The 11216-nt window shown below is 43.6% G+C and overlaps 1 protein-coding gene across 1 annotated transcript in view; it reads left to right on the forward strand.

The window, feature by feature from the left end:
- The window catches only part of LOC109951190 (zinc finger SWIM domain-containing protein 6-like), a 44616-nt gene that overhangs the window by 19815 nt on the left and 13585 nt on the right, over positions 1-11216 (forward strand). The window contains exons 2-5 of the mRNA XM_020585519.1: positions 5001-5357; positions 6268-6416; positions 7896-8046; positions 9987-10166. Coding sequence (XP_020441175.1) covers positions 5001-5357; positions 6268-6416; positions 7896-8046; positions 9987-10166 — 837 coding nt within the window. The remainder of the gene's footprint in view (positions 1-5000; positions 5358-6267; positions 6417-7895; positions 8047-9986; positions 10167-11216) is intronic.

Below are 11216 nucleotides of genomic sequence, written 5' to 3' on the forward strand. Positions count from 1 at the left end.
ACAGTATCTGCTGGGCCTTTTTAAGCAGTTTAGAGGTATTCACGCCACAGGTCAGATCCTCCTTAATGTTGACTCCCAGAAAGCGGAAGGCCAGCACCCTCTCCACACGGTCTCCACTGATATACAGTGGCATGATGTCGGTTTTCTTCCTCCTGAAGTCGACAATGACCTCCATAGTCTTTGAGGTATTAAGGAGCAGATTGTTCTCTCTGCACCACACTATCAGCCTCTCCACCTCATCCCTGTAGGTAGTCTCATCCCCCCAGAGATAAGCCCCACCACAGTGGTGTCATCAGAAAACTTTACAATGGTGTTGCCATGATGGGCGGGGGTGCAGTTGTGGGTGTACAGGGTGTAGAGCAGAGGGCTCAGCGCACAGCCTTGTGGGGAACCAGTGCTGAGGCTAAGAGCCGTGGATGTGTGTGGACCCAATCTCACCCTCTGGCTGTGTCCGGACAGGAAGCTCGTAATCCATGTGCAGGTGGGATATGGTATTCCCAGGTCCACCAGTTTGTGGGGGAGGATGGTGTTGAATGCAGAGCTATAATCCACAAAGAGCAGCCGTGCACAGCTCTCCTGATGCTCCAAGCAGGACAGCACAGCATGGAGGGCTGTGGCTACGGTGTCCTCTGTGGATCTATTTGTCCTCTATGCAAACTGGTGTGGGTCAGATGCAGGTGGGAGGAATGACCTAATGTGTCCCTGTACCAGTTTCTCAAAACACTTCATCACCACTGGAGTGAGTGCAACTGGCCTGTAGTCATTGAGGCTGGTTATGTTGGGTTTCTTAGGCAGGGGACGCCGTCAGGTCCAGCAGCCTTCCTCGGGTTTACGGCCCACAACGTGCGCCTCACCTCATGCTCCCCTACTGAGCCCTAGTCCCCAGTACTTTACAGAAATAACTGGGGCAAATTAACTCTCAAATAAATCAGGTAGACAAAACTAAGCCTCTCATTTCCAGCCCATGACCACTGATTTTGCTGGCTGAATTGACAACTGGCAGGGGCATATTTTATCATCTTAACCAATTAAGCTAAATTTAGATCCATGAGTTATTTTGAAAATGCCATGTTCAATTGAATTCTTATTTTCTCCACCTGACTTGCTTTAACATGAAAACCCTTTACAAGAGTCTGCAGTTGGTAGCTGTACTCATATCATGCTAAACCAGGCTAAAGCTAGCAAAAAGCTAGCGTCCTCGCCTGTTGGGACATGTCGAAGACAAGGAAATAAAGAAACAGCCTGGTTGTTTGTCTGGTCTTTGTGGTTGTTTTGTGTTTTCTTTTTTTAAGCATTTGTTTATTTATGTCTTTGTGGTTATTTTCTGTCTCTTTTTGCTCAAATTAGGGGGGCTTGTGACTGGAATACTTTGGCCTGCCTTTGTAGGCCTCTTTAAGCTCTGTGACACAGTTGATTAAAAGTCACTCAATTAAGCAGCACAAGTCCAGGGTCCCCAGACTCCTCGGACCCCTCCTGGGCCTGTACCCTGTGTGGTTGTATGTTTTGGCCTGGCTGATATGACTGTGTAAAAAGCACTGAATGAATTGCATTCTTGTGATACTAATAAAGTCTTAAAGTCTCAAATCTAATCAGTTGAACTCTGCAGAAACCCTGATTTGCATAATTGATATCAATCACCATAGCAACAGATGATCCAATCAAGAGCCTAAATATGTTTCAGCCTTTTGATCATGGCTTTGTTAGAATCAGGTAGCATTAGCAGCAACACCATAAATGTGTGTTAATGCAATGGGAAGCTGATCTGAAACCAGTCACGAAGGGCAGATGCTAATCAGCGCACCGTGACTATAGATTGGTTGTTTACTTCTCTTCCTACAGCCCTAGAGGTTCCTCTGCATCTTATCGAGTGAGAGATTAGGTTCCCCATTGTCATTAGGAGCACATACACAGTACACACACTCACAAACTCGAAGCGCACCTTGGCCGAGGAGCTCTCACTTATGCCTGACTGACCAGCTTTGGCTGTGCTGACTGAATGGCTGACTGGTGTGTATACTTGTGTTTAGATTAGGGAGGCTGGGTGCGGGGGAAGGGAGGCCTATCTGGCTTTTGTGTGCTGAGCGTCCTGGTAAATGAAGGCTTTGGCCACATTTCTGAGAATGACCCCCTACAGCCACAGTTTGAGTGGGCGATGCTGCACACAGCCTATGGCATGAAGCTCTCGCCAGGCTGAACTCTGTAGGGAGCTGAGCTGCTGCTCTTTCACAGGCTAACGTCCGGGCCTTGTTTGCCACCACAAAGACACTCCCCCTTGTGTTCCCCCCTCACTCAGACATCCTCCTCGCTGAATCCTACAGAGACGCCTGGCTTAATTGTGCGAAGTGCTGAACCACTGTGTCAAGGCGAGACTGTTATCGGGGTATTTGAACAGTCTGGGCTTTCTTCAAAAAAGGTATTAAAATGTTTTAAATTTAATTTACAGAAGTCTCTGGACTTTTCATTTTAATGCACAACAAGTACTTTTTTACTTTTGATACTTAAAGTACATTTTGCCAATGATACTTTTGTACTTAAGGTTTAAGTCCAGGAGAATTTTCACAGTGTGGTATTGGGGCTTGTACTTCTTCCATCACCATTAAACAGGTATGGAAACAGATCCTGTGTGGTGTTATAAAGTTAAATGTGACCCGGTGCACCCTGCAGAAACCCTGGTCTGACTCCTCGTTGGGAGTGAAGGGGTTAAGTTTGGTTGCTGTGCAGGCACAGAGCTGTATTATGCAAGCTGTGAACACACACACACAGAGGAAGTACATTACAGAGTGCTGAGCTCAGGGCTCTGGCTCACCGCCAAGCATACACTCCTGCATGTGCACACTCACACTCAGCTGAGGGCATACCGATTTTTCCAGCCTCCTCCTCCTCCTCGAGTCACTCTCTCTCTTTCAGTTACGTCAGTAGTTCAGCTGTGGGCCAGGCATGACTGTGGCCGGGCTGCAAAACAGAAAGCACCACAACTTTCTCTGTGTATTTAAGAGACAGGATGTAGATGTGTGGTTGTGTGATCCAGCATGTGTTTTTGTATCATGCCTGCTCTGCAGGAAAAGCAGCAGTAAGAACCGAAACATTTCTCTATTTCATGTTTCATTCTCAGACTTGATCTCGTAGTCCTTCTGCCTCTTTTGTTTTTGCTCACACAGCCCAACCACGTATGCAGACAAATACCTAGTCTGTCTGCAGCGGTCTTCTACCCAGCACAGGTGATGATATGTGTCAGCGATGTGCCACATGTGTGAGAACATTTGAGCAAAGTGGAAATCAAATTTCCCAGCAAATGTTCCAGGGTGAACAGCGCTGCATGCTCAGTTGTTGTGGGTAAACTCTATATCTGGTTGAATTTTGAAGTGAAAAGAAGTAAAAGCGGCTTATTTCATGAACTTAAAAAATAAGAAGCAGTAATTAGGAGGGTTTCCATTTAATGCTTTTCAGTCATACAAAAACCTGAGTGCTGACTCAGGACATTCTCTGTAGGTTCGGGCTAATTGTGGAGATATTTCTAATAATTCTCAGAATTTTTAAACCAAAGGATCAATTTATTAATCAAGAAAATAATTTGCAGTCTGTTATAAAATGGGCTCCCCCTCAAACACCAGTAAAGTGTTGCCTAAATATTAATGCACGAGTAATAATAATAATAATAATAATAATAGAGTAATGTATAACTGTACAACACTCACAGGCTACATTTTAATGCACTGCATATTTTTACTTTCAATATTCACAGGATATTTTCCTGGTAATATTTGTGCATTTCTAGTTAAATAACATTTAAATGCATGACTTGCGGTAAAGACTGGTGTTTTCAAATATGTGCCATGAGTTTTTTGTTAAATTAGACTGAGTGCACACTTGTCTGGTCGTGTATGGTATCAAGTGTTTATTTTACTGTCCAAGAGCCAAACAACCGCAGCTTTCAGAAATCTGACTTGAGTATTTTTAAGGTCACATCCACGTTAAAATCCGTTTCTCCGTCTATGTTTACCTTGCCTGAACACACACAGACCTGTAGGTTTCTGGTTGAGAGAGGACCACAGGGTCACTGTACAACAGCAGGTTTCTCTGCCTGTGGTGAACTGATCCCATCAGCCCTGAGAGAGCGAGGCGTTTAGGGTAAGGTAAGCACTGGAGGTGTTCTGGAACGGAAATGAGATTATTTGACTCTTAGCGCTCGCCTCTCTGCCCTTTCAATCGCCTCTCTCTCTCTCTTTTAAAAACAGTGCGTCCCTGGTGAACATTAGGTTGAGCCACGCTGTGAGGGAGTATCTGGTTTGATGTTTTTGAAGTGTGGGCATTTGCACAAAATCAGAAATGAGGTTTATGTGCAAGTGTTAAATTTCCTCAAAGCCATATTTGGCTTTTAGAGTGGTTATAATCAGGGTTGGTCCTGATAGCTGTTTTCTGTTTTGGATCTTGCTACTGGTTGGCAAAATACCAACCAAAGATTTATTCAACTCAGATGGTAAAAAGAATTAATTGACCCTTTTAGCGCTCCATATATTTTACTCTCAGAGGCAAATGTTGAAACCTGCAGGTAACATTAGCAGCTTCTCATTTATAGCCGTTGCGTTCTTCAGCTAAATGACCAACATCACTGGTAGATAATATCCACTGTGGCTGAAGTTAATGGTGTAACAGCTGTAGTGAGACTTAGTCAGCTGCTTAATGTGCTCGCTCCAAGCTGTTGACTGGACTCTGCCCAAGACCGAAGAGTCCAGAAACAGAGCTAAAACTGAGTGCATTCATCAGGTGGACACAAACTGGGCTCTGAATAAATAATGTTACGTTTAAACAGCTGGATGTGGAAATGCCAAAACTGTTTGCCATCAAGTTAAAGGGTAATGATTTGTTGTCTCTGCTGCCTTCCAGTAAATCAGATATTTTAGGTGTATACCAAGTATTTTTATGTATTTATTTTACAAAAGCTTCATGGTGTAGGTACTTGTTTATTCAGACGATTCATGATCTGTTCTGTTTCTGTGCAGGGTTTCACCTCAGTGGCACAGTAAGAGAACCTGCCACTTCCCCAGAGCCTGAGCTCATCTGCAACGTCAGTGTCAGTTTCGACCGCTGCAAAATCACAGCGGTAACATGCAGCTGTGGCAACAAGGACATTTTCTACTGCGCCCACGTCGTAGCACTCTCGCTGTACAGAGTACGGAAGCCCGAGCAGGTCAAACTGCGCCTGCCCATCTCAGAGACTCTTTTCCAGATGAACAGAGATCAGCTGCAGAAGTTTGTTCAGTACCTGATCACAGTGCATCACACCGAGGTGCTGCCGACAGCTCAGAAACTGGCAGATGAAATACTGTCGCAGAACTCTGAGATCAACCAGCTCCATGGTGAGAAGGGGGGGGGTTTGGAATGGAATGGTTGAAATTTGTGATTTCACTGGAAGAACAGGCTGAACTTGCACTTGTGTGTGTGTGTGTGTAACAAAGGCACAAACACATACACAGGCAAATACAGGTCTGAGTGTTAGATTTCCAGCAGAGGACTCAGGAAAAACCAGCAGTTAGCGACAACAGGAGGGAAACTCTTTGTTCAGACATTTGTATACGTGTGAGGACCTGCACCGGCATGGTGCTTTCCATAGCCCTTAACCCTAAACCTTAGGCTTAAGTCCTCAAACAGAAATAAGCCCAAAGGAACTTTTCCTAGGGGGGAGGAACCTTTTGCGGATCTTAGTTTCTCTACCTGCGTTTACACTGGTAGTTGTGTACTTTGGATTAGATGTAATTTGGCTGTATTCTGTTTAGTGCTCGACTCTTATGGATTTAATCGTCCCCAGTGACACGTTAAGTGTTAAACGTGTGGGATGTACATTTCCTTCATGGAGGCTGGTTACCGTTGCAGAGTTTTTGGTATCGATCAGTGTTTAAGCTTAGCCAGCACTGCATTAATGCGTTAGTGCATAAGATGATTTATTTGCTGATGGAGGCACATTCTGCTCCTCCCAATAAAGACACAGAATGTTTAAATGTACTGTATTATTGAGGTATTTTCATTGGATTAATTTCACAAAATAGAATTAAAAAAGTATTATTACAGACTTATTTGATCTCTGTTGTTATTAATAAAGTAATTAAATTGAGTCCCAGCTTTACCTGTTGCAGCTTTAAAGTAATGCACACATTAATGCATCAGTAATTATATTCCTATAATATATAAAATTCTTAAATGACCTTTTCTGCATAATGAGATAAGATGCATAGGTGGATTTTCACCACTGATTTCTGCTGTTCGGTGCAGGAGCTCCAGATCCGACGGCAGGGGCCAGCGTGGACGATGAGAACTGCTGGCATCTGGATGAGGAGCAAGTTCAAGAGCAGGTCAAGCTCTTTCTCTCCCAGGGCGGGTACCATGGCTCGGGAAAGCAGCTCAACTTACTGTTCAGCAAGGTAACGACCTGCGGTGTCGTTAAACACGCGTGTGCTCACAGGTCACAATTGGCTTTGTGCATGTTTGTCTGATAGAACAGGTAGCCTGTGCTCATGGTCTCAAAACAACCTCCACTGCGATCAGTAAGAGGTACCACCCAGGTCTGACCTGGATCCTTTACACTCTACATAAACAGTGTTATCACCTCAATTCATTTTACTGACTGACATCGACTTGTCTGTAATTGTGCAGCACTGTGCAAACATTTGTTTTAAGCACCAAAGTGGAGATTCTTCCAAAATGATGCCATGAACAGGTTGTTTGTCAACAATACTCTTACAAAGTACAGTAAAAAGAAAAAAAAATCAAGCCAATATTTGCTGTGACTCCCATTTAAACCAGCACCTGCTCTCCTCAGTTCACAGGGGGGGGGTTTGGAATGGAATGGTTGTTATGACTCCCATTTAAACCAGCACCTGCTCTCCTCAGTTCACCTGCACAGTGTTTCCAGGGACTTGCCATGTCGGCTGTCGAGCATCTTGGAGAAGCTGCCACAGTTCTTCTGTGGATTCAGGCTGTCCCAGTGGCTTCTGTCTCTCCATGTGATCCCAGACTGATGCCATGAGAGCAGGGCTCTGGGGGGGGCAGGCCATCTGCTGCAGGGCTCCTGGTCCTTCTGCTCTCTGAACGTACATACTGTAGTTCTTTATGACTCTGGCTGGGGGTTTGGGCTCAGGGTCAGGCTGCAGGAAGAACTGAATGACAGACACCTCCCTGATGTTACTGAGTGATGGATAAGAGTCTAAGCATTTAAAGTGCCTAAATCTTTAGCACACTACTGAATATAAACAAGGCTGCTTTAATATTCAAGACATCTCTGTACTGAATGCTGATGTGACAAAATGTTTTATTCTTGAGAACTCATAATTCAAGTTTGTATATCTCTGCCATTCATACACTTAATAACTGAAATTCATATCTGTATTTGTCCCACAAATATCTGGGTGTTTTTCTAAACAGCAGTCTCACTTTTAAGAACCTAAGGATAAAGATGGGTTTCTCATATCAGTATGAGGGCTGTGGAATTAAATCAGCCTTCGTGTGTGGGTCTGACTGTGGAGAATAAAGGATGATTAATTGATTAGTCGTTTGCAACCCTGATATCTTTTATTCTCCTGTTGCTCGCTCAACCTTAAAATCCACTCGTTGTAGTTCATCACTGTGCTGGGACTTTCATTACACATACATGAAAAAGCAGTCAGATGTCTCCTGTTAAAGCTGCCTCTGTACTGTATGTCAGCCCTCAGGTAAATACTGAACCAAATTTAAGGGAAAGCATAAGATTTTAAAACTTAAAATGTGTCATCCCACCTTTATCTTTGAATCTGTTTCGTAACGTTGGTGCAGGTCTCTGCTGCTGCATGTGCTTTTGTTTGTTTCTCTCTCTCTGCTGTTTATACTGTGGCAGCTTTACCCACAATGCCCCTGTCTCTGTCCAGGTGAGAGAGATGCTGAAGATGAGGGACTCCAATGGAGCTCGCATGTTAACGCTGATCACAGAGCAGTTCATGGGTGACCCCAGGCTGGCGCTGTGGAGGCAACAGGGCACCACCATGACAGACAAGTACAGGCAGCTGTGGGATGAACTAGGTACAGTGAGAGCAGAAAAACACACTCACACATAAACTCACATCACTTTTTGACTGCATATGCATCAACATTAGAGGAGAGTGCACCTACAATATGTTGTTATTGTTCTAAATGCTTGGTTTTTCAGCCATGAACTTGTGGATCACTCAACAATCATCACTTTTTTTACAGGTGTAACTAAGATTTTCCACATTGTCCCACTGACAGTGGGACGTGGTGTCTCTCAGCTGTACCCCCCCTCCATGACCCTCTGCTGCCTGCTGTTTGTTTTGGTACCATTAGCAACCTAGCATGGTCAGGATTTTACCTTTGTGATGAATTAATTTGGAGCTTTGTGTCACATCGGCAGTAACCAGAGCTTCTACTGGACTGACACATTTACTGTTAGCAAGCTAATGCTGCATTTTGTACAGTTTGTCCCAATCAGGCATCTGTAGTTTACATCGTTTCTAGGAATCAGGATGTGATGGGAGGGGCAAAGAGGAGCAGCTGATGCTTCCAGTTTGTTTTGAGTCTCACTGGACCCTCTAGGCTGAGAAGACATTAGGGAGAGTAGGTTTAAGTGCTGTTCCTAAGTAAATGAACCACTGGCTAATAATCAGGATCTCTGATTTACTTTGGTTACAGCGACTGAAATCCATCATAAAACTACTAGTTTCGTTTCTGGCCTCTGTTTTTGTGTGTCACTCCCTGGTAGAGATTGTTGCTCTGCGTTTCGTCCCTCACGTTTGACGTCTCTTCGCTGTTTTTCCTCCTTGCTGTAACAAAGAGACGGAGGTTAAAGCCTCTTGTCTCGTCCCCTCCCCCATCCACTTCCACCTCACCTTTCCTTGCCTTCTTCCCTATTTTTCCTCACTTCATTTCATTTTGTCATCTGTCATGCTTCATTAAACCTTAACATATTCATTATCTCCCCCCAGTCCTGCCTTTCTCCACCACTCGGTATCCAGTGTTTTTAGTAACAATGCAGCAAATCACAGCGACAGTTTGATTAGTCCATCATCAGACAATTAATGTACAGCTATTATGATAATTGATTAATCATTTTAGTCATTTTTTAAAGCAGAAACTCCAACTCTTCTCTGGCTGCAGGATCTCTAATGTCCCATTTCTCCATGCTATTTCATTTTAAACATTATGTCTTTGGGTTTTGAGCCCTTTGGACAAATTAAATCATTTTAAACTGTCCTCGGACTCTGGGAAAACTATGGGCATGTTTTGTAATTTTCTGATTATTTTTAGAAACAAAATATAATTTTAAGTCAATTTTCAACAACAAAAAAAAATACAAACCATATCATGGTTCCAGCTTCTCTAGTGTAGGAACTTCTTTGTCTCACGTTATGGTAGAATTAAGGTGATTGGGTTTTGGACTGTTGGTCGCACAAAACAAGGAGAAAAGCATCAGAACGAAAATCAAATTAGGAGAGATTTAAAACATCTGATTAAATAATCACCTAATTAATGAAGAAATATCAGCAGATTAATCGAAAACCAGCTGTCCAGCTCTGCCTTACATCTGTTTTAAGGACGAGATAAAGGACTGTAAGCAATGGAACTGTCCAGATGGGCAGATACTTTTGGAACTTGCATGAAAATACAGATGTGCTGTGAAAACTGCACTACCTCCATCAGTTACACCTACAGCCTGTGATTGCTCTTTTATAAATAGTGCTTTAACTTTTCTCAGTTATTTCTTGGTTTGTGGCCCTTTATCAAAAGGACAGGAGCCATTTAGCTTTCTGTTCCTCAGAAAAGGAAGAATGATGTTTCCTTACACCTTACTAAAAAGTTGCTGCTGTTCACTTGATGCTAGTTTTTCCTTTCATCACCCATCTGTAGTTTTGTGGCTTATAATTTTTGCCACCAAGGCTGTAATGATATTTGTGCTTTAATCATAACTACAAGCCGTCTGCTGCTGTGCCTGTGTTTCTGTGCAGGGGCCCTGTGGATGTGCATTGTGCTGAACCCCCACTGTAAACCCGAGCAGAAAGGTTTCTGGCTTCGACAGCTTCGCAGGTGGAACGGCGTGGACATTTGTCCCTTGGAGGACGGTAACCATGGCAGCGAGCTGACCAATCTGACAAACGCTCTGCCGCAGGGTCCTCCTGGCAACCCAGGTGAGATGACGCCCAGCTGCAGCAGAGACATCGCTTCCTTGTATTTATTTTTTTATTTCCAAAACCCTCCTGCATCACATTGATTCATTTTCCTCCTCCTCCTCCTCCTCCTCTTCCTCTTCTTCTGCTGCTGTGTTAACACCATTAAGTCCTTCTCCCCCTTCCCCCTCCTCTTCTTTTCAGTCACACCTCCTTCCTCCTGTCTCGGCGCCTACGAGCCTTATTACTGTTTTTGCGTGGCTAATAGAATGAACCTAGTAACACAGTTGAGGTCATGCAACTTTTTCTGGGTTCTGTTCTTCTGTGAGACAAGAATACAGACCCATGGACATTTCTGTCCGGGGCCATAATTTCCGCACATTTGTTGTTTTGACATTTTTATTTCTGCTACAACAGCAGCCTTCAGTTAGTGACGTCCTGAGTCTTAGTAATGTCAGAAAAGTTCATTTTCTCACTGCCAGTAATATTATGTCTTACTTTTATTTCAAATTGTCAGATCTACATTTACCATATTTTAGGAGCTGTAAACAGGAGGTAAAATGTTGCCATGGAGACACTGTCAGTCATCTGTGGACTACAGCTGTTTGCTTTTGGCTGGTTGTTTGGTCTTCTCTCTCTCTTCATCTACAGGCTTTGAGCAGAGGCACTGCACGTCTTAGCCAGACAGACTGTACCGTGTACTGTTTACAGGATAAGCTGGGGCGCTTGTGGAGTACTGGAGTTGTATGTTTTAGGACAGAACCTTGATTGATGAGCCAGATCCGAGCCTTAGGAATGTCAAAAAATATTGATAGTGCAACATGCAAAGGTTAAATTTTATCACTCCAATTATTCTACATTGAGCATAGTCATGCTGTTTTGAAACTACAGTTACCATATGGCTCTGGGGGTGTAAACAGGAAGTACAGAGGTGCAACTTACTCAGACTACAGTTTGAGGTTTGTGTTTTGAGCACCACTGAAAGTAGCTCAATTAGCCGTTTGCAGTGTATCAGTAGAAGTACAGACAGCTCTCACTGCAGGTTTTTGTATAAATTTCCATTGTCTTTTA

The sequence above is a fragment of the Monopterus albus genome, unplaced genomic scaffold (genome assembly GCF_001952655.1).
Source record: "Monopterus albus unplaced genomic scaffold, M_albus_1.0 scaffold369.1, whole genome shotgun sequence".
NCBI classification, from domain to species: Eukaryota; Metazoa; Chordata; class Actinopteri; order Synbranchiformes; family Synbranchidae; genus Monopterus; species Monopterus albus.